Genomic DNA, 27,226 nt, shown 5'->3' with positions numbered 1-27,226 from the left:
ACTATAATCACATCAAAATTAATTTAAGGTCCAATATATATTAACACAAATCATGCTATCAGCTCTACTTCTTATCCCTCTCATTGGTTCGCTTGCACTCCTTCCTATTAGCGAAGAGTCAGGTGTTACACGAATGAAACAAATCGCACTTACGACATCTATGGTAAACTTTATTGTATCCATTGTTCTATGGGGTGAATTTGACTCAAGCTCTCTACAATACCAATTTGTTCAAGAATTCAACACTCTAAGCTTCTGTCATCTAAACATCGGTATTGATGGTATTAGTCTATACTTTGTACTACTAACTACATTCATCACACCGCTATGTATCCTATCTAACTGGGATAACATTAAATTCGGAATGAAATACTTCCTTATTGCCTTTCTATTAATGGAAACACTACTTATTGCTGTATTCGTAGTGCTAGATCTAATGCTATTCTACATTTTCTTCGAATCTGTACTTATTCCTATGTTCCTTGTTGTAGGTATTTGGGGAGGTTCTGTTACTCGAATTCGAGCTTCATTCCTTCTATTCCTATACACACTAGCTGGATCACTATTTATGCTACTGTCTATTATGGTTATCTACTACAACATTGGAAGCACAGACTTCACAGTGGTATCACTATCAAACATGAGTCTAGATGCTCAAAAAGTGCTATGGCTTGGATTCTTCCTATCACTAGCGGTTAAATCACCTATGGTACCCTTCCATATCTGGCTACCGCGGGCACATGCTGAAGCTCCATTAGGTGCATCTATTCTACTAGCAGCTCTGTTCCTAAAACTAGCTACATACGGGTACCTACGTATCCTTATTACAATGCTACCGGATGCTACATCATACTTCTCACCATTAGTGCAAACAATGGCTGTTGTAACTCTGATTTACTCATCTCTAGCAACACTACGACAAACAGACTTCAAAGCTCTAGTTGCGTACTCATCTATTGGTCACATGGCAATCGTGATCTTAGGACTATTCTCTAACACTATTGTTGGTATCGAAGGAGCTATTGCACTATCTATTGCTCACGGAGTTATCTCACCTGCTATGTTCGCACTAGTAGGAGGAGTACTTTACGATGTTCACCACACACGAACTATCCGATACTACCGTGGTCTAGCAGTATACATGCCAGTGTTTGTTGCTATGTTCTTCATCACTACAGCATTCAACATGGCTGTACCACTATCTCTGAACTGGGTAGGTGAAGCACTAAGTCTTGCAGGTATCTTCCAAAAAAGCCCAATCATTGGTGTACTAGGTGCATCAAGTATCGTGCTGTCAGCTTGTTACAGTATCTTCCTGTTCAACCGACTGTCATTTGGAGCATACTCACAATACCTATCATTCACTACAGATATCTCACGACGAGAATTCATGTTAGTACTACCTATGCTACTAGTTGCCCTAATCTTCGGTATCATGCCTAATGTTATTTTCACCGATCTACACGTAGCAGTAACACAACTACTATACGCAGTAGAACCAGTGGCTGATCTAACTAACATTGAAGCAGCTGTTGATGCTCTAGGTGGCAAATAGTCGCACTCCATATTAAGATAACCACACCTATGTGTAATCTTCGGGATGATACTCCTACACACCATTATATTGCTCTCAACAATATTACACTATATAATCCCCACTCCATCTGAACAAATCATATGTAAAATATTGAGTATGATAATGTTGACAATAACTCTAAATTAAATTTATGTTTATAAAAGCATTCTTTACCTTCGGCAGTGGCCTCGGTTTGGGGCGGGGGGAAATTAAAAAAGAAATAGGGGTACCCTTTTTAACGGGCATAGGGTATACCCGCTCGGTAGTCGCCCTATTGCTAACGCAAAACGGCTCACTACCTCGCTCCGCTCTGGTCGTCTCAACCAGCCTTATTAACCTGATGTATAAGAAACTCGTATCCATTTAACATTATTAAGGGTATCTATAACATGTTTCAATGGAAATAACTTTATCTGGTCAGATACTGGACAACATTATTATCTTTAGGGGAAGGAGCGTAGCGAGTGTAGGAATTTGACGTAGTCATAAGACGCCACTCGCTAGAGAATGGTTAGTTAGGTAACACTTATCCCGATAGTGGCACTCTCAGAATACGCTCGGTAGTCGACATACGCGTGCTACTGCCCGCAGTGTATCTCCAAACCTCGCTACGCTCTCATATTAGACTGATTAGCCCCCCATGAATCCAGTACTTATTGTGTCATGGCGTTGTAATACCAACATTTTTACACTTACTGTAGTAGAGCAGTCACATGCGTGGTATAACTAAAAGAGAAGGGGAAATAATATAAAGGCTAGTATTCTGTGTTTGCATCACAGACGTTAGGGTTCGAGTCCCTATTTCTCCATTGTTTATAGTACAACAAAGCTTCGATAGCTCAACTGGTAGAGCACAGAACTGAAGCTTCTGGGGAGTGGGTTCAAGTCCTGCTCAAAGCATTCTCTAGTGTGTATGTTAGACAAGGAGAAGGTACGCATAATTGGTAATGCAGCCGGCTGTAAACCGGTCGAATCTAATTCACTGTAGGTTCAAGTCCTGCCCGTCTCAATCGTTAACACTATAATATATGCCAATCATGGTACGCATGATACACTTTACTTAAGAATGAACTAGTACATCCGAATAAAAGCAATAGAGGTAATTCTAGTTCAATGGTAGAACGCTTCATTGTGGTTGAAGATACCTCAGTTCGATTCTGTGGTTTTGCCCTTAAACAATCCCGTTAATACTGTAAAAGTAAGGGATGAGATACTTATAGCTGGATAAGACATAATGTCTTGTTAGGAAGGTCTGAGGCCGATTATTACATGTCTGTAGGTACTGAACGGCAAGAGCTGTGGTAATGGCACAGAAAACATCTAATGACCAAGAATATTTACACACTCAGTGTACATATCTACATTGTGAAATGAACTCCCATGTAAGGCCCCTATATAATATAGGTACGTAGATTTAATCAGCTAGTATACAAAATTTGGCCTATTAGTAGACTTATCCCCTTTCGCTGAAATAGTTTAGCCGGTTAAAACCTACCACTCATAACGGTAAGACAAAGGTTCAAGTCCTTTTTTCGGCTTACACGATACGACCTAAAAGAGAGGAGATAAATCTTCTTTGGAATGGTCATACACATAAAACAATATAACACTAACATGAAAAACATCTTAACACAAAGCCTGGCAAAATACTTCTTACCAGACGGACTAACAACTAGCTACAGCTTTGATAAAGGGGCAGAGAGTGCAAATATGCTTAATGCTACACGTAGCGCAACTAAATTAATTTCACACTTCTTCTCACCTATTAATGCTCTAGCAGGTAAACCAGTATTTACTGTTAAATCTGACGCTGTAGTAGTACATGTCTTTTACTACATTCCTGTGGTAAACCAAGCACTTAACAGCAATACAGTTAATAATCTAGGTACTGCACTAAGTTCACTATTTGGACGACCTGTAAGCCTACGACTAGTTAAACTACATTACCCATATCTAGACAGTAACATCTTAGCCCAATACATCGCAATGAACACACAAGATTACACACTAGTACAAATTGTACGACGTATCTTTGGTTCTATTTCACCTGTTAAAAATACAGAATCTCTTAATGCACTAGCTAGCGAACTACCTTCACATATTGTAGGTATCAAAGTACGTGTATCAGGACGATTAATGATGGAACGATCACGGCCACGACAAACAGTGCAAACAGCACAAGTAGGTTCATTTGCTAAAAATAACCTAGCACTAGTAGATCAAGCATCCTTTACTGCTAAAAACAAAAAAGGAGCCTTTACAGTCAAAGTATGGATCGTGCAACGAGCAGTCGTCTAATTATCCACTCTTATAATCCCCACTCATAATACTAACTTAAGCGAAGGCGTAAGTGAATATAATAAACGATATAATAACGGAAGGAATGGGAGTCGAACCCATAAGGGACTGAGTCCCGTCCAGTTAGCAACCAGATCCACCTCGCCATAGTTGTGTCCTTCCTATAATACAATACCGTATAGAGATATCATATGTCTTCTCTCGTATGCTTATCTGGATGAGAGCAATAGGGATCGAACCTATAACCGGTTGATTAAAAGTCAACTGCTCTACCAACTGAGCTATACTCCCTGTATGTGTTCAAATTAACAGACAAGTTCTCTAGTGTTATTTACTGAACCAATTTGAATCGAACAAATATCCACTGTACCAAAAACAGTTGAGTTTCCCATTACTCCATGGTTCAACCTAATCTAAAGACAATCTGATATAAACAAAGAGTGAACTTGTGCTTTTAAACCTTGTCATAGTAGACCTGCTTCTAAAAGGTGTTATAATCCGTTACATTATTTAGACTCTATGCCTACATATGGAATCGAACCACAAACTCGAATTTACAAGATTCGCGTTATACCATTTAACTATGCGGGCAGATAATTAATAACGCTAGCGGGAATCGAACCCGCATACCCTGCGTGAAGGGCAAGTGTATTAACCATTATACGATAGCGTCTTTATTGTAATGCAGTATAGGCTATTATTTTGCACTGTCGCTTTTACATGTGACTTACCTTTGTGTAACCGTCTCGCACACAATGCTTTTGTGTAACTAGAAATTATTATTAGACGCATTATCCTTTTGTATACAGGGGTGAATGGAATCGAACCACCGCCTAAGACTTTGGAGATCTCTATACTAACCGTTATACTACACCCCTCTGTTAGAGCTTAAAGGGAATTGAACCCTAACACGCCAGATTTGCAATCCGAGTACGAGCCCACTCGTAAGCTCTGTAATATTAGCTTATGTGGTTAAATATTTAACGGATGATAATCTGTGAATTTGTACTTATAAATAAAGATAAGCCCAAGAGGAATCGAACCTCTACTACGTCGATATCAACAACGTGTACTAACCGTTATACTATAGGCTTTAATTTAACGTGTTGGTTTTTATTAAACACCTTCGCTTTTAGGGTGCTGCTGAGTGGGGATTTTAGAAGATATAATATTATGATGATGAAGCCGCTTTGGCTGTTGGTAGTAATACAAGCGCACTTAGGTATACTAGGATTAGTCCAAGGTCACCTCCGAATGCTGAGTCAACTGCACCACTTTGTAGTAGTACCGGTGCAAACAGTAGGAAGATGAAAGAGATTAGTCCAAGAATGATGTACAGAGCGTAGCTTGTGATTACTCCTGTGTCGTAACTTCCTACGGATCGTCCTGCGTTAGTTAGTACAGCTGTGAAACCGTACGGACCAACCATTTCGATAACCCCTCGGTCGATTACTTTAGAAATAACATGTCCAACATGTAGACCACCGCCAATGATGTAGCTATTGTAAGCCATATCAAATAGCCATTTTCCGTTTAGGAATTTGTATAGTGCTTTACCGATCACATTGTTTGTTAGACCAATTGTGAAGGCTGGCACGGAGTGGTATAGGTAGAGTGCAAGGAATGCCCCAAATAGACTACCGATTGCAGGTAGCAGTTTAAGAACTAGAGGTAGTCCGAATTCTGCTTCAATCAGTGAGATGTGATCTGGGTGTTGGAATAGGGCTGCTGATAGGAAATCAGTTCCTACTCCTACGTATAGGTCTTTAGCTACGTAACCGAACGCAATAGACATAATAGATAGAATCACTAGTGGAATCACAGTAATCATATCTGCTTCGTGTGCATGTAGGTAATCTCCTTTAGGAGCGTTAGGCACAGTGAAGAATGTTAGAGAGATCAGTCGGAATGAGTAGAATGCTGTGAACACAGCTGAGATAGTTCCCAGCCAGTAAGCAACATTACCAGACACTTCGTATTGTCCTAGAGCAACTTCTAGGATTAGATCTTTACTGTAGAATCCTGTTAGGAATGGGAAGGCCATTAGAGATAGTGATCCAATAAGGATAGCTGTGTAAGTGAATGGTAGGAAATTTACCAGTCCACCTAGTCGTCGCAGATCTTGTTGGTCCGCCATACCGTGAATAACAGCCCCTGCAGCAAGGAATAGAAGAGCTTTGAAGAATGCGTGGTTCACAAGGTGGAATAGAGCAACGTTGTATTGTGATAGTCCTACAGCCATAAATAGGTAACCCATTTGTGAACATGTAGAGTATGCAATAACTCGTTTCAGGTCATTTTGTAGTAGACCTGTTGTAGCAGCAAAGAATGCTGTTAGTGCCCCAACCCATGTGATAACTACTAGAACAGTAGGTCCGTATTCGATGATAGGTGATGATCGTAGCATCAGGTATACCCCAGCAGTTACCAGAGTAGCTGCGTGAATAAGAGCTGACACAGGAGTCGGTCCTTCCATAGCGTCGGGTAGCCATGTGTGCAGTCCGATTTGGGCTGATTTAGCCATAGCTCCGATTAGCAGTAGAAGTCCAATGATTGTGATTGCTGTTTCGTTAATGAATGGTGCAACACTGAATACTGTAGCGTAATCAACGTTACCGAACACCCAGAAGATAGCAAAGAAACCAATAGATAGGAACATATCACCTACACGGTTAACTGTAAGAGCTTTGATTCCTGATTTGTTAGCTTGGATACGAGTGTACCAGAAGTTAATTAGAAGGTAAGAAGAGATACCAATCCCTTCCCATCCAATAAACATAACAAAGTAGTTATCTCCAGCTACAAGGATTAGCATGAAGAATGTGAACATAGACAGGTATGAGAAGAACCGTTGGTTGTGCGGATCTGCTGCCATGTATGAAATAGAGTATAGGTGTACAAGTGATGAAACCACAAGAACAGGTAGCAGCATAGATACTGTTAGACTGTCAAATAGGAATCCCCATTGTACAAGCATGAATTCTGAGTCGATCCAACTGAATAGTTCGATAGAAACAGGTGATCCACAAAGACCTACTTCGTAGAAAGCTACGATAGCAAGCACAGCAGAAGATGCAAGACATCCTGTTGTAATAATGTGTGCCCCTGTTACTCCGATTTTACGTCCGAATAGACCAGCAACTGCTGAACCAAACATAGGGAGTGCAAGAATTGAAAGGTACATTTATGATCGTAGTGAAATGTTACCTCGTAGTCGGTAGTATGCTACCAGAATACCTAGACCAATAGCAGATTCTGCTCCGGCAATAGCAATAATGTACACCGCGTATGTTTGTCCCATAATGTCATCGAATTGGTATGAACTAACTAGTGCAAGTAATGTAACAGCTAGAAGCATAATTTCGATGGAAATAATCATTAGGATAATGTTTTTACGGTTCAGGATGAACCCTAGAATCCCAATGAGAAATAGAACTAGCGAAAGAGTCATGATAGTTATATAATTTTACCATATGGTATTGGAATAATGTGAACAATAAGCTTAAGGCTTATAAAGCTATAATGGATGGCCATGGATAAAACCACAACCAAAGGTGCAACAGAGTGATGTGTCAACATAAGGACACTTTACAAGACAACACATTCGTAGTTAAATAACTACTGTAAGACCAGCTGAATATCAGTACGCCTTGTATATGTTGCCATAGCGAGAAAAAGCGGGTTCGAACCGCCATAATCCACTTCGACAAAGTGGTACATTGCCAATTATGCTATTTTCCCTTCTTCTTTTAGTGATCGCCAAGTGTAAGCCTACGGGGGGATCCCCCATGTGTGTTATTTAGTCGTGTAGTGTAATACGATAGTTCTCCATAATTAGAGGGCGTTAGCTACTACACCGCTTAAGCGAGTGGCGTCTTATGACTACGTCAAATTCCTACACTCGTTACGCTCCCTCTCCTAAAGAATAAATAAGCTGTCAGCCTGATAACAATACCACGTTAAAACCATTACACTAAGACTAACGAGCGTTAGCGAGGTACTGAGCCATCAGCGTTAGCTGTCGGGCGACTACCGAGCTAGAGGTACTGAAATAGTACCTGATTCTTGACGATTGGGTTAGTTACACTAAGATCCACTAATCATTCAAAACATGTAGGACTTTCTTGTACATCAGGCTAATATCTGTAAGGCTGCTCGAGATAACAGAGCGGAGCGAGGTTAGATGTCGTTTTGCGTTAGCAATAGGACGATAACCGAGCGGGTATTAGGTTCCTTAAAAAGGGTACCCCTTTCTTTCTTTAATTTTCCCCCGCCCCAAACCGAGGCCACTGCCGAAGGTAAAGAATGCTTTTAGAAACAGATTTGTAAAAATATCTATTTTGTTATTGATGTTGTGTCATGTTATTTAGTGTCATAGAAATCCTTTTTGCATTTAGAGTCCTGTGTCTTCGCCTGTATGCTGGTGTTATTGAGTGGGGATTATAGAGATGATGACTAGTATGGTGTAACATCGAAGGCTACCAGAATACTTGGAACTAGTACAACCAGCCCGATGGCTAGTGGCAGCATTCCCGTCCAACAGAATACCATAAGGGCATCGTATCGGAGTCGTGGTAGTGTTGCTCGGAACCAAACGAATAGGAAACAGAATGCACATGTTTTCAGTCCTAGTACGATAGATTGCAGATTAATGAATGTATCGTTAATGAATAGTTCAGGCATGTTGTATCCACCAAAGAACAGGATTGCTGTTAGTGTAGACATAAGCACGATAGAACAGTATTCACCTAGGAAGAAGAACACGAAGATCATACCACTGTGTTCTGTGAAGAATCCAGCAACAAGTTCTGATTCTGCTTCTGGCAGGTCAAATGGAGTCCGGTTTGTTTCAGCTAGTGCTGAAATGAAGAAGATGATAAACATCGGTAGCAGTGGAACAACGTACCAAATAGCTTCTTGGCTTTCGATAATGCTGATGATATTGAATGATCCAGACAGTAGGATTACTGTAAGAATCGCTGAACTTAGAATTAGTTCGTATGAGATCATTTGAGCTGTAGATCGAAGTGAACCTAGGAATGCATATTTAGAGTTAGCTGACCAACCTGCGAATAGTACTCCGTACACACCAATTGATGAAATCGCTAGTGTGTATAGAATACCAAGTGAGAAGTCTGAGAGTGTTAGACCTGCACCGAATGGGATAACTCCCCATCCAAGTAGACTAAAGATCAGTGTAATAACAGGAGCTAAGAAGAATAGACTTTTTGTAGCTTGAGCTGGAATAACTGTTTCTTTAACTACTAGTTTAAGAGCGTCCGCGAAGGGTTGCAGGATCCCGTAGTAACCGACTTTGTTGGGACCTACACGACGTTGCATTGCTGCAAGAACTTTTCGTTCGATGATCGTCATGAAAGCTACCGCAAGAAGGATCGGTACTAGGACAATCAGTACTTCTAGTAAGTTGTAAGCTGCGCCTAGCATGATAAGTGTGAAATTGTGGTGTGTAGACCAATGATGCATTACGCATGAGACCTACACTATTGAAATCGGCTTTTGCCAATTTATCTAACTGCGTATAGCAGTGCTGGTGGAAAGGGGAAACTATCCTTGTGAATCTAGCCATGAGAGGTATTTTTCCATTGACACAGCTTCAATTGCGATTGGCATGAATCCATGGTATACTCCACATAGTTCTGAACATTGTCCGTAGAATACTCCTTCCCGTTTGATGAACACTGATGTTTGGTTCAGACGTCCTGGACAACAATCAATTTTCAGTCCTAGTGATGGGCAAGCGAAGTCATGTAGTACATCGGCTCCGGTTACAACAAATCGAATGTGTGTGTCAACAGGTACAACAACTCGGTTATCAACGTCAAGTAGTCGTAGTTGTCCGTCTTCTAGATCAGATTCTGGTAGCATGTAGCTATCAAATTCGATACTTTCTCCATCGTCGTTAACAAAGTCACTGTATTCGTAAGACCAGTACCATTGGTGTCCGACAACTTTAATTGTCATAGAAGGTGAAATTACTTCATCCATAAGGTAAAGTAGTTTAAATGATGGGAATGCGATGGCGATAAGAATGAATGCGGGTGTAATTGTCCACACTAATTCGATTAACGTTCCATGGTTCGCGTATTTGTATACGATAGGTGATTTGTCTTGGCTGTAGTTAACTACAACTGAACCTAATACCCATCCTACACCAACGAAAATAACAATTAGGTAAAAGAAAATTTCGTTGTGAAGGTTTTGAATTCCTTCTGCGATAGGACTACCAGCGTCTTGGAAACCGATTTGCCAAGGTTCTGGTGCGTCACAATAAACAGGGCTAAAGAGCCGTGATAGTAGTTCTAACATATTTATATTAATATCATTTCCTTAATTAGCGGCAGATTATGATAACTCTTAATTACCATACCACTATGCAAACAATAGCACTGTGGTTTCTGCTCTCTAGCATATTATTATACTAGGCCCAATACCGTCGTTTCAATATATGAAATCTGTATAGTATCGATAAGGTGTGTCCTCATTTTGGCTTGTGACATGTAATCATTTTTATCTGATTCAAGTCAATAAGGAATAGCTGAATCGAACAGCTGTAGCCATCGTGTAAAAATGGTGATTTAACCACTAATCTAATCCCCTAATAACCTTATGCTTTTATGTAGCTCTCTTGACCTGTGATAATAGGAACCATACTGATGCAAACTTATCTACTTTACACTAATGCAAATTAATATACTTTTAGTAGGCCCCATACTGATGACGATAATAGGAACCATACGGGTATATTATGATCAGAGCAGTTTGAGTGGGGATTATAGAAATAGGTGTTTATACACTATACTGATTGTTTGTCTGTAGCAATGTCCATCAGTGTGTTTTCGATGATACCTACAACTGGCACAATAACTAGGAACCATCCGAAGTATAGTCCTGTAGCGATTGCTCCAATAGTAATGTATGGTTCTTCTGCATGTTGGCTACCAATGTACATTAGTAGGAAGAAGTCTGTAACGAAGACCCAGAATGCAAATCGCATTAGTGGTCGGAATTGGCTACCTCGTACTCGAGATGTGTCCACAAGTGGCATCAGAAGTAGGATAAGTAGTGATCCAAGCATTGCGATAACCCCTAGTAGTTTGTTAGGGATTGACCGAAGAATTGCGTAGTATGGTAGTAGGTACCATTCTGGAACAATTGACGGCGGAGTTTGCATTGGGTTTGCTGGAATGTAGTTATCACTGTGACCTAGTAGGTTAGGTAGGTAGAAAATAATTACAGCAAGTGCTAGGAAGAATAGTAGAATAGTTACAAGATCTTTGAAGATAAAGTATGGGTGCATAGCTAGTTTGTCTACGTTTGAGCTAATACCTAGAGGGTTGCTACTTCCGTTAGTGTGTAGTGTCATCATGTGTACAATTGCTAGAGCTGACAGTAGGAAAGGCAGTAGGAAGTGTAGTGAGAAGAATCGGTTCAGTGTGGCGTTGTTTACAGAGAAACCACCCCAAATGAATTGTACGAAGTCTTGTCCGATCCATGGCACAGCAGATAGCATGTTAGTAATAACAGTTGCTCCCCATAGAGACATTTGACCGTAAGGTAGAACATATCCAAGGAATGCAATAGCCATCATAAGAACAAGAATGATTACTCCGATAGACCAGTGTAGTACACGTGGTGATTTGTATGAACCGTAGTATAGTCCTCGAGCAATGTGTAGGTACACAAAGATAAAGAAGAATGAAGCTACGTTTGCGTGAATGTATCGAATCATCCATCCGTAGTTTACGTCTCGCATGATGTGTTCTACGCTAATGAAAGCTAGATCAACGTTAGGTGTGTAGTGCATAGCTAGTAGTACACCTGTAACAATTTGGATACCTAGGCAAAGAGCTAGTAGAGATCCAAAGTTCCACATGTAGCTAAGGTTAGCTGGTTGTGGTGAATCTACAACATAACTATTTACTAGACTTAGTAGTGATTGTGATTTTAGTAATCGCATAGTAAGATGAGTTGTAATTTGATACTTATAAGGCCTAAGCCAGACTAGTTGTCTATATCATATATACCGTGAAGGCAAAAGGTTAAGTTATGTTTATATATCCAGCGGAACCGGATCGAGTGAGTGAAATTAAGCAATTTATGTACCATATAGGTGCAAACGAGGCGATCGTAAAAAGGCGGTGTGAGGAATCGAACCTCATTTCTCCAGATCATGAGACTGGTATGTTGCCATTACACTACACCACATTTTTGTTCTCTTTTACCATATAAATGGTCTATTCGGACTTATGGTTTCATACAAGCATCGGGACTTGAACCCGAAAATCTTTAAGACAAACCATCTTAAGCGGTCCCTGTTTACCATTCCAGCATGCTTGTCACTTTTGGTTATCTCTGTCACATTTGGTCTCTGTTCTCTTTTAACACGTATGAGTGGGGATTGTAGAAATGATAATAGACTATTTGTCTGATGCGGATCGCATACATAGAGTGATAGGACCTAGCATAGCTAGTAGAAGGATAATACTTCCTAGTAGCAGCCAAAGTGATCCGTATGTGTATAGACCTTGTCCAATAGCTTCGATTTGTAGGAACCCTGTGAAGCTGTCATCAGCTCCTGGTCCAGAGAATGTCATGTGTACATCTGAACTAGTGAATGAGCTGTTTACACCAAGGAATAGTCCGTTAATGTAGTTGAACAGTCCAAGTGGTAGTTCACCTGCGTCTGAGTAAGAAGCAGGTAGTACAGATAGCACTTCAAAGAAGAATAGGGATCCAACAATGAAACCTAGTGGAAGGTTTTTAGTGTATTCTCGTCCAACTGAAACGATTTCAGTTAGTTGAATGTTAAGCATCATAACAACGAATAGGAATAGGATGGCGATAGCACCAACGTAAACAATAAGGTATGAGATACCAACGAACCCTACACCTAGGAGTAGAAGGTATCCAGCAGCATTAACGAATACAGAAATTAGGAATAGCACAGAGATAACTGGGTTTTTCGAAGTGATAACAAGAACACCAGATAGAACAGCACCAAAGGCTAGTAAGTCAAGAAGGAAAGTATTCATGTGAGACTATAATAATATAAACGGCTACGTCATGTCGAAACACGCGTTCTTCTAGCGTAAAGGGAGAAGCTTAAAGCCAAAAAACAAGAGGTCGTAATGCCTCGAGTAGGTACAACCAAGAAATAGAGTCACCAATAAGAGTCGAACTTATGTCTTGATATTAACAGTATCCTGCTCTAACCGTTGAGCTATGGCAACATTTCGACACTTACATCAGATGAACAGGGCTCGAACCTGTAGCCTCTTATTCCCAAAATAAGCGTCCTACCTAATAGACTTCCATCTGCTTTCTTTTACCAATCACACTACAGGAACTACCTGTACATTAATAGACCGAAAGTGTCCTCGTAGTGGTGCTTTTATACTGATTGTCTGTTTGGCCATTAAGTGTCCTCGTAGTGGTACTTTTTCTACTGATTGTCAGTTAGTGAGTGGGGATTATAGAGAATATGACTATGATTGGTCTTGAACGATAGTTGTTCGGTTAATAGCTGATCGTTGGTCAGTGAAGTAAAGTACTCCAGTACCGATTTCGTATACGAAACCGAGTGTAAGTACAGTGAAGAAAATGATGGCGATCCAGAACCCGTAAATAGAAACACTGTATAGTGTTACTGCGATAGGGTACATTAGTAGAATTTCCAGATCAAAAATTAAGAAGAGGATTCCCACTAAGTAGTATTGAATACTGAATGGAGCCCGTGTTTGACCGTAGATAGGTGAGAACCCACATTCGTAGGCAGTCACTTTTTCTGTGTCCGGTCGGTGTGCTGCTAATAGTACGTTAGTCATCAGTAGGATTGCTACTAATACTGGTACGAATAGGAATAGAATTGTTAGTGCGTTCATCTAGTAGTGGAATAGAGTTAGAGCCAGTAGACTAGTGCTATTTAAGATGATAGAAGGTTTGAACACAAATAGTGTAATCGCCATTGTAAGCGTCGCAATAGCAAAGCTATGTACGTTTGTCATTTTTGGTGCTTGTACCGCATCTTGTACATTTGTGTAGGCATCGAAATGGATTACACGTACAATTTTTAGGTAGTATGAAGCACTGATAACACTAACGATAATTGCCACAAGTGACATAAAGTAGTATCCAGAATGAACTGCAGAGTACAGTACCATTTGTTTTCCGAAGAAACCTACAAGTGGAGGTACTCCAGCCATACTGAATAGCGTTAGTGTTAGAGCTAGTCCTAGTAGAGGGTTCGCTCGGAATTGACCTGACAGATCAGAAATAAATTGAACATCTGTTCCGTATCCATCTTTACGTCCTACTGTTGAGTATAGCATGTATCCGAATGCTAGCAGAATAAGGAAAGCGTTAAGGTTAGTGATACTGTATTGTACAATGTAGAACAGGAATGATTCGATTGATTCTTCACTGTTAACGGCTAATGCTAATAGTAGGAATCCCACATGTGAGATAGTACTGTATGCAAATAGTCGTTTGATTCGGTATTGTGCTAGTCCTACGACTGTACCAATAATAAGCGATAGCAGTGATGATACAAGAAGTAGGTTTTTCCATACATCAAATGGAACTCCATCGACAAGTAGTGATAGTGATGCACCAGTGAAACCAAATCCACTTTGTAGTTCTAGTAGAAGCACAAAGATAGAGATTTTAGGCATAATTGCTAGCCATGTAGTTACAATAGTTGGCACACCATCGTAAACGTCGGGAGACCAGTTATGGAAAGGTGCTGCACTCACTTTGAATAGGAAACCTACGACCATGATTGTTAGTCCAATGATACAAGGTCCTAGACCAGTTGTCAGGTTTTCAACACCACCAACAGATAGTAGTGTAAAGATACTTTCTAGGTTAGTTAGACCAGTGTAAGCGTATACCAGTACAGATCCAAGAAGGATAAGTGCAGATGATAGACCACCTAGTAGGAAGTATTTAAGACCAGCTGAAGTTGCTGATTCAGAGTCTCGGTATAGTGTTGCTAAGATGTAAACTGCGAATGATTGCAGTTCGATACTTAGGTATACAGATACAAGATCGGCACTAGAAACTAGGAATGTTGCACCACAAGTTGTGAATAGAATCATTAAAGGGTATTCTGCAATAGTTGGTACTGCTGAGAAAACAGATCGAGCGCCCGCCATAACTGAATTAGTTACAGGAGCCCAAGGTAGTAGAATCATAGCACCAACGAGGAAGATAAATGTATCAATCGATTGTGAAACCGATGATACTTGGAATAGCCCACTGTAAATACCTACACCAGAGCCAATAGCTTGGATGTCAAGGGCGTTAAATGATAACGCTGCGGCGTATAGTAGTACAATAGAAGCTACCCGAGTTAGAAGAACAGGAGAAATGTTAACGTTAGGAAGCGCTACGGCTGTCATTAGAGAAAAGATACCTAAAACAAGCATTACTGTCAGAGCAAAGTATAACATACTAACACACATGTAGTGTTCTAATATTGTCACACAGTGATTGTTGAACATATGTACACATACATCCAACTCACCAGAATAAGTATAAGCATCCAAGTCATGTTGGGGTCGTTCTGATCTCCTGGTCAAAGGAATACATAAACGTACTTACACTTTTATATTGATCATGTAAGGGAAAATAATATGAGTGTCCGGAATCGAACCGGAGTCATCTACTTGGAAGGCAGAGATAATAACCGCTATATGACACTCACTATGTGGCGTTCACTATGTTTATGGAATGCTATCACTGAACAAAGTAATATTGAATCAATGTTCTCTGTTTATAACGCCCTATTGGATTCGAACCAATTTTCGCCGATTCGAAGTCGGAAGTACTAGCCATTATACTAAGGGCGACATGTTTATTTATTTACGCAGGACCACATTTAATGGCCAATGAATACTGCCATGCTTACCATCAAGGCGCCATATAGATAATACAAGTGAAGAGACTCGAACTCTTACGTCGTTAAAACACCATTTCCTAAGAATGGCCTGGCTACCATTACAGCACACTTGCTTTTAATATATATATGAACATGCCATACTCACTTCTCTTTTAGAGCTGCGATAGAGTATAATACTTAAAAATAACCATCATTCTCCGACAACAGAGTGTGAAAGTATTCATATTGTATAGAATAAAACATTCTAACTTCTCCTGGATCTCAGTGAATAAACATGAGAGCGTAAGTGTCCTTATATCATAATCTGCCCTATATCTGTTAGATTATGAAGTCATGTCATGATGGAACTAACCAGGATTGAACTGGTGTTTGAGAATTAGAAGTTCCCTAGCTAACCTTAGTAGTCCCTGTAGAGTGATAATGTTGCAATATATACAGGATAAGCACGACATGCCACTTAAGCGAGTGGCGTCTTATGACTCCGTCAAATTCCTACACTCGCTACGCTCCTTCCCCTAAAGATAATCAAGTAGTCCACCATTTAACTGGATAAGGCTAACTCCTATAAAGCATATTAAGACTAGCGAGCGTAGCGAGGTACTGAGCCATCAGCGTTAGCTGTCAGGCGACTACCGAGCTAGGGGTACTGACCCCTTATAATGCACTATCCGTTAATTCTTGACGATTTGGTTAGCTAATATAAACACCCATTAATCATTACAAGATGTAACACTTCCCTACACGTCCAGTTAATATCAGTAATACTACTCGAGATAAGAGAGCGGAGCGAGGTTAGAAGACGTTTTGCTTTAGCAATAGGGCGATAACCGAGCGGGTATAGCTTCATAAAAAGGGTTCCCCTATTTCTTTTTAATTTCCCCCGCCCCAAACCGAGGCCACTGCCGAAGGTAAAGAATGCTTTTATAAACATAATTTAAATTTTATCGATCCTATATTGCCAAGATTATGTTAACATCTAAATATATCAAAGTGGACATTAATTTATTTATCCAGGTTATAGATGTTGTCTGCAACATGCGCTACTTTTAGTGTTTTCGGGTACCCTTATTCCTATTTTAACTGGAGTAAGGGGGTTTGATGAAAGAATGATTATTCAAAGACTATGAGTATAGTACTAGGAATGAAACCATAAGTGCGAATAGTCCAGTTGCTTCTGCTAGAGCGAATCCTAGAATTGCGTATGTGAATAGTTGCCCTCGTAGCGCTGGGTTTCGAGCTGTTGATGAAATTAGAGATGAGAAGATTGATCCGATCCCAATTCCGGCTCCTGTAAGTCCGATTGCGGCTAGACCTGCTCCGATGTATTTTGCTGCTGCCATAATATGTGTGTAGTTGTTGCGTCAATTCTGAACAGAATCGACTATGATAAATACGAGTAGTCTAATACTGACATCTCTTACTTTTAGAGTGCTTAAGTTGGTGTCTTAATACACTAAATGTGGGGGGTAATATGGTAGGTGTAAGTAATATGGCTAATTAGTATCACTAAGCTGAACATCTCACGATGCGTACACATGTGACCTATCAAGAAGTAGTCTACTTCTAGCCTTATATAATCTCTTCTGGTAGGCTTCAGGCTTATATGCTTTCAGCGTTTATCCTTTACGTTCGTAGCTACCCAACGATGCCAGCTTTTGTGCCAACAATTGGTACACCATAGGAACGCAGATCTAAGTCCTTTCGTACTAAAGACCCGTCCAGAGTCGATTACTCGTTCGTGTGGAAGATAGGAACCATACTGACTCTCATCGTATTGAACCCAACTCGCGTACCTTTTTAATCTGCGAACAGCAGAACCCTTTCCAGCTTATGCACCGGAAGGATAAGGTGAGTCGACATCGAGGTGGCAAACAGCGCGGACAATATGAACTCTCGCGCGCTATTACCCTGTTATCCCTAGCGTAACTTTTATTCCTTGAGCGATGACTTCTCCATTCAAAATCACCGGATCACTAAGTCCTACTTACGTACCTGCTCGACTTGTCAGTCTTACAGTCAAGCATGCTTATGCCTTTACACTTTCTTTTGCTCTACATAGCAAATTAGTTTCCATCTAATTTAAGCATACCTTTGAAGTCCTCCGATACTATATTGGAGGAAACCGTCCCAGTTAAACTACCCGCCAGTCGTTGTTTCTTTATCAGATAAGTTCCGTACTCAAATCAGTAAAGGTGTTTCATTTGCGTCTTACGACTCCCTTCTACTCTACACCTGACTTGGCTCAGAACGACGACTAGTTATAGTAAAGCTGCATAGGGTCTTCCCGTCTACCCACACGTAAACCGCATCTTCACGGCTAATTCAATTTCACTGAGATACTATATGAGACAGCAGAGGCATTATTACTCTATTCATGCAGGACCACATTTAATGGCCAAGGAATTTCGCTACCTTAGAATCCTTATAGTTAAGACTGTCATTGACCAGAGGTTCTGTCAGATACGATACTCGCACCAACATTATACTCATGGCATTGGACAAGATTCAGCACCTATACAACATTATTTCAATATAGCAGATGCCTGTGTTTTTGGTAAACAGTTATGCCTCTCGATTTTGTGCCACCATGAACCTAATAGGCCATGGTCATCCTTCTTATCGAGTGTACGGATGTAGTTTGCCGAGTTCCTTATATAGCATTATCTCATCGCCTTAGTATACTCTACCCGAGAACCTGTGTCGGTTTAGGGTACGGTAATCAATCACATTATTTTCCTGACCCAGTTATTACTGGATTTTCTGTGATAAACTCATCAGTAGGTAGCATTAGCCACAAACCTTAGAGGCCGTTTTAACCCATAGCTGTTTAACATTTCTATGGAACCCTCTCTCATTCGGCGAGAAGCATTATAGCTTCTTTCTACGTTACTCATATGGGCATTTTCTCTTCAGCTATGTCCAGGAAATGAAACACTTCCCTTCAACCACGCTGAATGTTCCACTACTCTATCTATATCTCATTAAGATCTAGACGGCATAGTTTCGGTAAGTGGTCTAAGACCCGTTAATCTTCGGCGCCATAACTCATTAGACTACTAAGTTGTTACACTTTCATTAAAAAATTGCTACTTCCAAGCACATTTTATAGCTGTATAGGAGTTACGACCTACCTTAATTTCACTTAACCACTATTTTGGGACCTTCTTTATTCTATGCTCACGGCTGTTTCCGTCTCGACTACCCACCTTATCATGAGCAGTCTGTCACCTCTGGACCAATTAATGTAATTCCGAGGTTAACTACCAATGGTAGAATCTCACGATCCCCCAATTGAACCTAAGTCTGGCGAACCAGACTCAAGTATGGCAATCAGTGCTGTACCTGCATTAATCTACACAAAGGGCCGTACCTAAATACGTTTCGTGGAATACCAGCTATATCAAGATCAGATTGGCCTTTCACCTACAATCCTCAGCTCATCGGACAATACTGCAACATTGAACCGTTCGACCTATTTACTAGTCTGGCCAAGGATAGATCATCTTGTTTCGGGTCTTATAATAGTAACTATGTCCCGCACTAGTATTACTAGTCAGTCGCTTTCGCTGGGGTTATTAACCTTGCTACTACTATAAACTCGCCCATCCATTATACAAAAGGTACGTTATCACATTTTCATTTTGACCATGCTCTAACTGCTTATATGATTGCTAGTTCAGAATCTATTTCACTCGTCATCGACGCTCTTTTCACCTTTCCCTCACGGTACTCTTCACTATCGCTGAATATTCATACTTAGCCTTTGAGGATGGTTCCCCAATCTTCATGCAGGTTTTCTCCCACATTACTTGTTTAATTATTTATTCTTAACGTACAGGGCTATCACCTTCTTCGGATTACTTATTCCAAAGTATTCTGTCAAGAGATAAATTAATAGGCTAGTCCAGTTTCGCTCGCCACTACTTCTGGAGTCTCGGTTGATTTCCTTTCCTACAGTTACTTAGATGTTTCAGTTCACTGCGTACTATGTATTTGGTTTCCCTTAGGATCGCTATAGATATCTGATGACTATAGCTTTTGGTGTTGCCACCTCCTTTCAATGAATATTCGCTAGGCATCCCTAACAATCACTTTGATTACTTACACCTAAATGTCCATATTATATTATGCTTTTATCTGCAGATTATTCTTCTACTTATGTATCTCTAAAAGTAAGCGAAAAGAGTGCTATCTAGTACATCCCGTAGCTATAGTTCCTCGCGGGGAACATTAATTAATGCATTTATGCATATCTAGTAATAAATTATCACACATTATGACAAACGCAGTATCACAACCACGATACCAATTCCAATTTCATCCGTTCCATCTTGTAGAAGCTAGCCCTTGGCCTCTTCTAACAGCTAATGCTACGCTATCTATGATGATTGGAGCTGTGCTATACTTTAACGGTATCGCACACGGATCAACTCTTGTAACACTAGGATTCCTAGCAACACTATTTGCATTTATTCTATGGTTCCGAGACGTAACAACAGAAGGAACATACCTGGGAGACCACACACTTATGGTACAAAAAGGACTAACAATGGGAGTTTCACTATTCATTGTAACAGAAATCTTCTTATTCCTAAGTATCTTCTGGGCATACTTCCACTCTTCACTGGCTCCTACAGTAGAACTGGGGTCACAATGGCCGCCAGTAGGGGTTACAGCACTTAACCCTATGACAGTTCCTCTACTTAACACAGTACTACTACTGTCTAGTGGAGCTACTGTAACATACGCGCACCACGCCCTTATCGAAGGAAACCGACGAGCAGCTATCGTTGGAGCAGGACTAACTATCCTACTAGCAGTAATGTTCACAGCACTACAAGGACTGGAATACATGGAAGCGGACTTCACAATCGCAGATGGAGTATACGGATCATGTTTCTTCTTCTCAACAGGATTCCATGGATTCCATGTTATCATTGGAACAACATTCATCGCAGTAGCATTCTTCCGAATCATTAACTACCACTTCACAGCAGAACACCACATGGGACTAGAATCATCTATCCTGTACTGGCACTTCGTTGATGTTGTTTGGCTATTCCTTTACGCAGCAGTGTACTGGTGGGGTTCAGACGGAGTATTCTAGTACTTTGTTCACCTCATTATCATCTCTATAATCCCCACTCAATAGAAATCATGACACTGTAACAAAGCACCCTCCCCTTCTGAAGAATAATAATATGCTAAATCGTGTTTTTCCGGATAATTATTTATTTCTGCAGTTAAAAGCATATAATAGAGATAAAAAAGAGGGCGAAGCCGCACTAAATTCTAAAAGCTTAACGCATTTTTATGAGACTAAATAATAGTATAGCCCAGTACCGCTCGGTACTATTCTACTGCTCACGCAGTATCGTACCTCGCTCCGCTCTAATCTAAAGATACGTAAGCATAATATAATTAGTTAGTGTAAGATAACACTAACTATGTCATTAACCAGAATTCTGAAAATGTTTATAAAAGCATAGAACAACATTGTTCTGTTTATATATACTTCTGTACCCTCAGAAGGTAATCGTCAATGAGGATTTAATAGGAATAACAATATGCTTACTCGATGGTTATTCTCAACTAACGCGAAAGACATTGGAACTCTATATCTTATGTTCGGTATCTTTACTGGACTTCTAGGTACAGCATTCTCAATTCTTATCCGATTAGAACTATCTGCACCAGGTAGCCAATTCCTAGCAGGTGACCACCAACTATTTAACGTTATCATCACTGCTCACGGTATTATGATGATTTACTTCATGGTAGTACCAACAATGGCTGGATTCGCCAACTACATGGTTCCAGTACTTATTGGAGCACCTGATATGGCATTTCCGCGATTAAATAACGTGTCATTCTGGATTCTTCCACCTGCTATCGTGCTAATTCTAGCCAGTGTATTCGTAGAACAAGGAATGGGAACAGGTTGGACTATGTATGTTCCACTATCAGGGGTGCAAGCTCACTCTGGTGGTTCAGTAGATCTAGCTATCTTCTCACTTCACCTATCAGGAATCTCATCAATGCTTGGGGCAATGAACATCATTACAACAATCATCAACATGCGAGCACCTGGTATGACTCTACACAAAATGCCACTATTCGTTTGGGCTATGCTAATGCAATCAGTTATTATCGTACTATGTATTCCAGTACTAGCTGGAGCAATCACAATGATTCTAACAGATCGAAACTTTAACACTTCATTCTACGACCCAGCAGGAGGAGGTGACCCGGTACTATACCAACACCTATTCTTAAATACAAGCGCATTACTTTCTGTTATTGTAACTCCGGTCAGCGCGGCTACGCCTTTCCAATTCAATGCTTTCTACTCTCTGTACAACCAACGGTTTCCAAGTGGACCAGTACCTAGTCAATCATTCCTAGAATGGTTTATCGGGTTTGCTGAAGGAGATGGTAGCTTCACTCTAACAAGTCGAGGCACATCTGTCTTTGTCATTACACAAGGGACCGGCGACATTCAAGTGCTAGAGTACATCAAAAACACTCTAGGATTTGGTCGTGTGATCAAACAAGGTCCACATACCAGTCGTTTCATCGTGGAAGATATTGCTAGTGTGACATTACTAATTGCCCTATTTAACGGAAATCTCGTATTCCCACTAAAACAAGCTAGCTTTGCTCTGTTTCTTGAAGCATTCAACAAACGGTCGCGAGGTAAATTAGTATCATTCATTCCCACATTAGTAACACCTACACTCAATGACTCATGGTTACTTGGTGTAACAGATGCTGAAGGATGTTTCACTTGCTCGTTTCTAGGCAACTCTCTCGCATACCGACTACGATTTATGTTAGCACAAAAAGGTCTAATCAATCTTTCCGTACTAACTCATATTACTACCCTTATTGGTGGTACCGTCCGTCCACACACAAAACCGGATGTTAACGAAATCACTGTTAACGGTGCACGTAATATGGAACGAGTATTCCAATATTTTGATACTCATTCTCTGATGACTAAAAAAGCAGAATCGTACCGACTATGGCGAGAAGTTCATGTTGCCATTCTTAACGGGGAACATCTAACACCATCTACACGAGCAGTACTCAAAGCTAAAGCAGCTACAATTAACAGCTTCAAGTAAGCGACCCCAACGGGAATAAAGGATGTGGTTCAATGTAATCTCACTATGAGACAAGTTGTGGAACTCTAATAGGCAGGTAAATTTTCTATATAAGACCAATTAGAGTGAATATATACACATATATACCACCATCCTAGTCCATACAATCTTATGCTGTGCAATTTTTAGAAAATAACAGCCTCTATGTATGCTTACCCCGACAGGCGTAAGAATAAGCTATTGCTTATTGGCTACACAAGTGCAAACGGTCAACGTTACTCAAACTAAGACCGTCGGTAGTCTAAACTATCGCTACAGACTGCGTCACTTGTGGGTGTCTGAAATGACGCTTAATGTACAGTCGGTTCCCTACTAAGCACAAGGCCACAGGACTCTATACGAGACACCGGTGGTACATGAGCTCCTTGACGAGTTATTTGTCCAACACAAGGAGTTTTAGGGAATGGGTTCTTCGGACACCCTGAAGTATACCTAATGATTATTCCTGGATTCGGTATGATCTCACATGTAATCTCAACATTCTCTGGAAAACCGGTATTCGGATACCTTGGAATGGTTTACGCTATTGCATCAATTGGAATTCTTGGATTCATTGTATGGTCACACCACATGTACGCTGTAGGACTTGACGTAGATACTCGAGCTTACTTCACAGCAGCTTCAATGATTATTGCAGTACCAACAGGTATTAAAGTATTCTCATGGCTAGCAACATGTTACGGTGGATCAGTTCGATACACAGCACCTATGCTATTCGCACTAGGATTCGTAGCTCTATTCACAATTGGAGGACTAACAGGAGTAGTTCTAGCGAACGCTTCAATGGATGTGGCAATGCACGACACTTACTATGTTGTAGCACACTTCCACTACGTTCTATCAATGGGTGCCGTATTCTCAATTTACGCTGGATTCTACTACTGGGCACCTAAAATCCTAGGAAAAATGTACAACGAAACACTTGGACAAGTGCACTTCTGGACACTATTCATCGGGGTAAACACTACATTCATGCCACAACACTTCCTTGGACTGGCCGGAATGCCTCGACGAATCCCTGACTACCCTGATGCATTCGAAGGATGGAACTACGTAAGTTCAATCGGTTCAATCATTTCAGTTGTAGCAACAGCGATCTTCCTATACGTGATTTACGATATGCTAGCAAACCAACCAGTTGCAGTAGCTAACCCGTGGGCACAACCTGCCTTCTTTATGAGCACACCATCATACCTTAAAGAATCACCTTCTAGCACAACACTAGAATGGACACTACCTAGCCCAACACCGTACCACGCATACCACATGATGCCAGTACAATCATAGTTGTATTTTATACACTTCTTCTAATGTAATATTACATTCAAGCAGACCATGCTTAACCCCCTTCCCAATACTATTTATCTTAAATTAGTACAACCCCCGATCAACAATTACGTCTAAACGACAGTCCTTAATCTAGGGCCTATACGATATTATCACACTCATGCCTCAACTACAAGCATTCTACTTTGTGAACCAAATTACATTTGCACTTGTTGCACTGTTCACAATTACATACGTGATGTCAGTGTATGTACTACCATACTTTGTACAACTATTCGTAACACGAGTATACATCACAAAACTCTAGTGTAAAATTATTGCATTACAGTACAATCCCCACTCAATAGCTAAAAGAAATAAGTAATGTATTCAAGGATTAATAGCCAAGTGGTTTAAGGCGCCGTACTTGAAATACGGTTATGCGCAAGCATACAGAGGTTCGAATCCTTTTTAATCCGTGTTACTAAAAGAGAAATATGTCAATCGACATGCAATAAGGTGATATTGTCTTCGGATAGTGTCACTCAAGCCTTTATAGAGAAAGGTATTTAAAGTAAGTGTTTAATTATGGCACTTCCGGATGGGTATTTAGGTATTTAACACATGCAAGTCGTATGAAATAAAAACATGGCGTACTGGTCAGTATCATTGGGAAGATACCTCAAGAATTACGGGAATCGTAAATATACAGAAAGGGGCAACCCGTCTTGAGATTCGCTCAATGCCTAACAGGTAGTTGGTGAGGTAATGCTTAACAAGCCTATGAGAGGAAGAGTTGGATGAAAGTCTTAAGCTCGACATTGGAAATGAAAAAGTCCAAAGCATCAATCGATGCGCAGCAGTGAAGAATATTGGTCAATGCACAAACGTGTGAACCAGTAACCTAGATTAAAGTTAATTCTTTATGTCGGATTTTAGAATAATGATCTTGATCCTAATAGTCCTGTCCAAATTCTGTGCCAGCAGACGCGGTAATACAGAAAGGGCGACCCATCGGAGTTATAAATTGGTGTAAAGGGTACGTAGCCGGTGATCTAAGTGATCACTAGAGTCTAATAGAAGTACAAACAATACCTAGAGTAGGGCTGATATCTTATGATACTAGGGGGAGAACCAACGGCGAAAGCATTGTACTAAGTAAAGACTGACGGTAAGGTACGAAGGCCAGGGTAGGAATAGGGATTAGAGACCCCAGTACTCCTGGCTGTAAACGATGCAAATTAAAGATTAGTAGTGTCCTATTGGTCTTGATGCTAACGCGTTAAATTTGCCACCTGTATAGTATAGTCGCATGACCGAAATACAAATAATTAGACGGCTTCTAAGCAAACGGAGTGAAGCATGTTATTTAATACGATGATCCGCGTACAATCTTACCACATCTTGCATACCGTCAATACCTGAAAGGGTGACGTGTACAGGTGCTGCATGGCTGTCGTCAGTTAGTGCTAGTAAGGCCTAAGGTTAATTCCGTTAAACTAACGCAATCCTCACTGTGAGTTTACACCTTGCAGCCTCATCTTGACAAAAGATGAATTTAGGAGGACTATGACAAGCCCTCATGGCCCTTATGATGTGGGCTATAGACGTGCCACAAGAACATACACAGAGTGATGCAATCTCGAAAGAAGGAGCTAACCATAAAAATATGTTAATGTACGAATTGTGTTCTGGAACTCGAGCACATGAAGTAGGAATTCCGAGTAATCGCGCATCACCACGGCGCGGTGAAACCAAATCTTAGAAGTGTACTAACCGCTCGTCACGGGAAGAGAGGTCTAACGTCATGAAGTTATGGAACACTAGTCCTTTATATAGGTCTTTAAGACCAAGCGTAAGCACCTTCACGGGTAATTAAGGCTAGGATACTGTTGCGAGTGACCACCACTGATTTTTCTGAAGTCGAAACAAGGTAACTGTTGGGGAACCAGCAGTTGAAAGATAACAAATATTAAAACCCCCCAAACGACATTCGTCGAACATCTCAAGTATTGCACATTGAGACACTATGGTTTATCTACACATTTTATCACACATTATGATCAACAACAACTTCTTCATCAACTCACCTCTAGAACAATTCGAAGTAACGCCGTTCATTAAATTTAACGCGCCTATCCTAGGGGACTTCAACCTATCACTAACAAACCTAGGGCTATACGCTCTTATCACAGTGTTCCTTGTTCTTGGACTACACATTGTAGCTAACAACTCACACTCGCTAATTCCTAGCAAATGGAGTATCGCACTAGAAAGCGCCTACGCCTCAATCCACGCAATGGTGCGGGACCAAATCGGACCAAACAACGAAATCTACACACCATTCATCTACAGTCTATTCTTCTTTGTAGTTATTGCTAACCTTAACGGGAACATCCCATACGGGTTCACAGTAACAACATCAATTATGGTAGCTATTGGACTATCAGTAATGATCTTCCTAGGAGTAACTGTACTTGGACTAAGCATCCACGGAGTACATTTCTTTGCATACTTCATTCCATCAGGTACACCACTGGGACTAGTACCTCTACTAGTTCTAATTGAACTGATTTCATACCTAGCTCGAGCAGTATCACTTGGAGTGCGACTTTTCGCAAACATGGTAGCTGGTCACACACTACTGAAAATTCTATCAACATTCCTGGCACAACTGTTCACAGCTAGCATCCTAGTTGCTGTAGTAACACTAATTCCTTTCGCAGTATTCGTTGCACTAATTGGTCTAGAAATCGCGGTTTCTCTGATCCAAGCGTACGTATTCTGTGTTCTGACATGTAGCTACATCAAGGACGCAATTGAACTGCACTAGTTCCTATTATCGTGCTTCAATTTATCACTCTATAATCCCCACTCAACTATGTATAGTAAAAGTATAACTGATTATTCCAGTAGTCTGCAGGAGCTAAAGCCCTGTCAGTCCATTCGGACAGTTATTATAACATAGTGAACTATTGCACCTTGTGGTGTCCATATAGC

At 40.6% G+C, this 27,226-nt stretch overlaps 15 protein-coding genes and 25 non-coding genes across 40 annotated transcripts; 13 read left to right on the top strand and 27 right to left on the bottom strand. All coding sequences in view use genetic code 4, as the record gives it.

The window, feature by feature from the left end:
- Positions 1-52: 52 nt before the first annotated feature.
- MKK02DRAFT_mito0041 (Nad4) lies at positions 53-1,555 on the top strand. The gene has a single exon. It carries the CDS (start codon positions 53-55, stop codon positions 1,553-1,555), a length of 1,503 nt encoding a protein of 500 aa, XP_052941471.1.
- A 758-nt stretch (positions 1,556-2,313) lies between these two features.
- Positions 2,314-2,385, top strand: MKK02DRAFT_mito0040. The gene has a single exon. It is a non-coding gene; the product is annotated as a tRNA-Ala (tRNA).
- A 19-nt stretch (positions 2,386-2,404) lies between these two features.
- Positions 2,405-2,476, top strand: MKK02DRAFT_mito0039. The gene has a single exon. It is a non-coding gene; the product is annotated as a tRNA-Phe (tRNA).
- Positions 2,477-2,501: 25 nt separating this feature from the next.
- Positions 2,502-2,585, top strand: MKK02DRAFT_mito0038. The gene has a single exon. It is a non-coding gene; the product is annotated as a tRNA-Tyr (tRNA).
- A 90-nt stretch (positions 2,586-2,675) lies between these two features.
- On the top strand, positions 2,676-2,746 carry MKK02DRAFT_mito0037. The gene has a single exon. It is a non-coding gene; the product is annotated as a tRNA-His (tRNA).
- A 295-nt stretch (positions 2,747-3,041) lies between these two features.
- MKK02DRAFT_mito0036 lies at positions 3,042-3,114 on the top strand. The gene has a single exon. It is a non-coding gene; the product is annotated as a tRNA-Met (tRNA).
- A 76-nt stretch (positions 3,115-3,190) lies between these two features.
- MKK02DRAFT_mito0034 (Rps3) lies at positions 3,191-3,874 on the top strand. Its single transcript has one exon. The coding sequence runs from the start codon at positions 3,191-3,193 to the stop codon at positions 3,872-3,874; it is 684 nt and encodes a 227-aa protein (XP_052941470.1).
- Positions 3,875-3,951: 77 nt separating this feature from the next.
- Positions 3,952-4,036, bottom strand: MKK02DRAFT_mito0033. Its single transcript has one exon. It is a non-coding gene; the product is annotated as a tRNA-Ser (tRNA).
- A 56-nt stretch (positions 4,037-4,092) lies between these two features.
- Positions 4,093-4,165, bottom strand: MKK02DRAFT_mito0032. Its single transcript has one exon. It is a non-coding gene; the product is annotated as a tRNA-Lys (tRNA).
- Positions 4,166-4,208: 43 nt separating this feature from the next.
- Positions 4,209-4,280, bottom strand: MKK02DRAFT_mito0031. Its single transcript has one exon. It is a non-coding gene; the product is annotated as a tRNA-Gln (tRNA).
- Positions 4,281-4,394: 114 nt separating this feature from the next.
- On the bottom strand, positions 4,395-4,465 carry MKK02DRAFT_mito0030. The gene has a single exon. It is a non-coding gene; the product is annotated as a tRNA-Thr (tRNA).
- A 10-nt stretch (positions 4,466-4,475) lies between these two features.
- MKK02DRAFT_mito0029 lies at positions 4,476-4,547 on the bottom strand. Its single transcript has one exon. It is a non-coding gene; the product is annotated as a tRNA-Glu (tRNA).
- A 133-nt stretch (positions 4,548-4,680) lies between these two features.
- MKK02DRAFT_mito0028 lies at positions 4,681-4,752 on the bottom strand. Its single transcript has one exon. It is a non-coding gene; the product is annotated as a tRNA-Trp (tRNA).
- Positions 4,753-4,896: 144 nt separating this feature from the next.
- Positions 4,897-4,968, bottom strand: MKK02DRAFT_mito0027. Its single transcript has one exon. It is a non-coding gene; the product is annotated as a tRNA-Ile (tRNA).
- Positions 4,969-5,045: 77 nt separating this feature from the next.
- Positions 5,046-7,058, bottom strand: MKK02DRAFT_mito0026 (Nad5). Its single transcript has one exon. The coding sequence runs from the start codon at positions 7,056-7,058 to the stop codon at positions 5,046-5,048; it is 2,013 nt and encodes a 670-aa protein (XP_052941469.1).
- MKK02DRAFT_mito0025 (Nad4L) lies at positions 7,059-7,325 on the bottom strand. Its single transcript has one exon. The coding sequence runs from the start codon at positions 7,323-7,325 to the stop codon at positions 7,059-7,061; it is 267 nt and encodes an 88-aa protein (XP_052941468.1).
- A 217-nt stretch (positions 7,326-7,542) lies between these two features.
- On the bottom strand, positions 7,543-7,615 carry MKK02DRAFT_mito0024. Its single transcript has one exon. It is a non-coding gene; the product is annotated as a tRNA-Asp (tRNA).
- Positions 7,616-8,329: 714 nt separating this feature from the next.
- On the bottom strand, positions 8,330-9,358 carry MKK02DRAFT_mito0023 (Nad1). The gene has a single exon. The coding sequence runs from the start codon at positions 9,356-9,358 to the stop codon at positions 8,330-8,332; it is 1,029 nt and encodes a 342-aa protein (XP_052941467.1).
- An 81-nt stretch (positions 9,359-9,439) lies between these two features.
- Positions 9,440-10,201, bottom strand: MKK02DRAFT_mito0022 (Cox2). The gene has a single exon. It carries the CDS (start codon positions 10,199-10,201, stop codon positions 9,440-9,442), a length of 762 nt encoding a protein of 253 aa, XP_052941466.1.
- Positions 10,202-10,420: 219 nt separating this feature from the next.
- On the bottom strand, positions 10,421-10,492 carry MKK02DRAFT_mito0021. The gene has a single exon. It is a non-coding gene; the product is annotated as a tRNA-Val (tRNA).
- Positions 10,493-10,688: 196 nt separating this feature from the next.
- MKK02DRAFT_mito0020 (cytochrome b) lies at positions 10,689-11,852 on the bottom strand. Its single transcript has one exon. The coding sequence runs from the start codon at positions 11,850-11,852 to the stop codon at positions 10,689-10,691; it is 1,164 nt and encodes a 387-aa protein (XP_052941465.1).
- Positions 11,853-12,029: 177 nt separating this feature from the next.
- MKK02DRAFT_mito0035 lies at positions 12,030-12,099 on the bottom strand. Its single transcript has one exon. It is a non-coding gene; the product is annotated as a tRNA-Met (tRNA).
- Positions 12,100-12,150: 51 nt separating this feature from the next.
- MKK02DRAFT_mito0019 lies at positions 12,151-12,232 on the bottom strand. The gene has a single exon. It is a non-coding gene; the product is annotated as a tRNA-Leu (tRNA).
- An 80-nt stretch (positions 12,233-12,312) lies between these two features.
- Positions 12,313-12,927, bottom strand: MKK02DRAFT_mito0018 (Nad6). Its single transcript has one exon. It carries the CDS (start codon positions 12,925-12,927, stop codon positions 12,313-12,315), a length of 615 nt encoding a protein of 204 aa, XP_052941464.1.
- A 126-nt stretch (positions 12,928-13,053) lies between these two features.
- MKK02DRAFT_mito0017 lies at positions 13,054-13,125 on the bottom strand. Its single transcript has one exon. It is a non-coding gene; the product is annotated as a tRNA-Asn (tRNA).
- A 15-nt stretch (positions 13,126-13,140) lies between these two features.
- Positions 13,141-13,213, bottom strand: MKK02DRAFT_mito0016. Its single transcript has one exon. It is a non-coding gene; the product is annotated as a tRNA-Pro (tRNA).
- Positions 13,214-13,380: 167 nt separating this feature from the next.
- MKK02DRAFT_mito0015 (Nad3) lies at positions 13,381-13,776 on the bottom strand. The gene has a single exon. It carries the CDS (start codon positions 13,774-13,776, stop codon positions 13,381-13,383), a length of 396 nt encoding a protein of 131 aa, XP_052941463.1.
- Positions 13,777-15,357, bottom strand: MKK02DRAFT_mito0014 (Nad2). The gene has a single exon. The coding sequence runs from the start codon at positions 15,355-15,357 to the stop codon at positions 13,777-13,779; it is 1,581 nt and encodes a 526-aa protein (XP_052941462.1).
- A 170-nt stretch (positions 15,358-15,527) lies between these two features.
- MKK02DRAFT_mito0013 lies at positions 15,528-15,599 on the bottom strand. The gene has a single exon. It is a non-coding gene; the product is annotated as a tRNA-Gly (tRNA).
- Positions 15,600-15,672: 73 nt separating this feature from the next.
- Positions 15,673-15,744, bottom strand: MKK02DRAFT_mito0012. The gene has a single exon. It is a non-coding gene; the product is annotated as a tRNA-Arg (tRNA).
- An 81-nt stretch (positions 15,745-15,825) lies between these two features.
- Positions 15,826-15,907, bottom strand: MKK02DRAFT_mito0011. Its single transcript has one exon. It is a non-coding gene; the product is annotated as a tRNA-Leu (tRNA).
- Positions 15,908-16,136: 229 nt separating this feature from the next.
- MKK02DRAFT_mito0010 lies at positions 16,137-16,202 on the bottom strand. Its single transcript has one exon. It is a non-coding gene; the product is annotated as a tRNA-Arg (tRNA).
- A 713-nt stretch (positions 16,203-16,915) lies between these two features.
- MKK02DRAFT_mito0009 (Atp9) lies at positions 16,916-17,134 on the bottom strand. Its single transcript has one exon. It carries the CDS (start codon positions 17,132-17,134, stop codon positions 16,916-16,918), a length of 219 nt encoding a protein of 72 aa, XP_052941461.1.
- A 136-nt stretch (positions 17,135-17,270) lies between these two features.
- On the bottom strand, positions 17,271-19,901 carry MKK02DRAFT_mito0008. Its single transcript has one exon. It is a non-coding gene; the product is annotated as a large subunit ribosomal RNA (ribosomal RNA).
- Positions 19,902-20,070: 169 nt separating this feature from the next.
- Positions 20,071-20,901, top strand: MKK02DRAFT_mito0007 (Cox3). The gene has a single exon. It carries the CDS (start codon positions 20,071-20,073, stop codon positions 20,899-20,901), a length of 831 nt encoding a protein of 276 aa, XP_052941460.1.
- Positions 20,902-21,418: 517 nt separating this feature from the next.
- Positions 21,419-24,247, top strand: MKK02DRAFT_mito0005 (Cox1). The gene is made up of 2 exons: positions 21,419-22,067; positions 23,361-24,247. Exons 1-2 carry the CDS (start codon positions 21,419-21,421, stop codon positions 24,245-24,247), a joined length of 1,536 nt encoding a protein of 511 aa, XP_052941459.1.
- Positions 24,248-24,407: 160 nt separating this feature from the next.
- MKK02DRAFT_mito0004 (Atp8) lies at positions 24,408-24,554 on the top strand. The gene has a single exon. It carries the CDS (start codon positions 24,408-24,410, stop codon positions 24,552-24,554), a length of 147 nt encoding a protein of 48 aa, XP_052941458.1.
- Positions 24,555-24,620: 66 nt separating this feature from the next.
- On the top strand, positions 24,621-24,705 carry MKK02DRAFT_mito0003. Its single transcript has one exon. It is a non-coding gene; the product is annotated as a tRNA-Ser (tRNA).
- A 91-nt stretch (positions 24,706-24,796) lies between these two features.
- On the top strand, positions 24,797-26,197 carry MKK02DRAFT_mito0002. Its single transcript has one exon. It is a non-coding gene; the product is annotated as a small subunit ribosomal RNA (ribosomal RNA).
- An 88-nt stretch (positions 26,198-26,285) lies between these two features.
- On the top strand, positions 26,286-27,059 carry MKK02DRAFT_mito0001 (Atp6). Its single transcript has one exon. It carries the CDS (start codon positions 26,286-26,288, stop codon positions 27,057-27,059), a length of 774 nt encoding a protein of 257 aa, XP_052941457.1.
- Positions 27,060-27,226: the final 167 nt, after the last annotated feature.

The sequence above is a fragment of the mitochondrial genome of Dioszegia hungarica, assembly GCF_025882075.1.
Source record: "Dioszegia hungarica strain PDD-24b-2 mitochondrion, complete sequence, whole genome shotgun sequence".
Taxonomy (NCBI): Eukaryota; Fungi; Basidiomycota; class Tremellomycetes; order Tremellales; family Bulleribasidiaceae; genus Dioszegia; species Dioszegia hungarica.
Note: the sequence above shows the minus strand (reverse complement) of the source record. Positions and strands in the feature narration are given on the sequence as shown.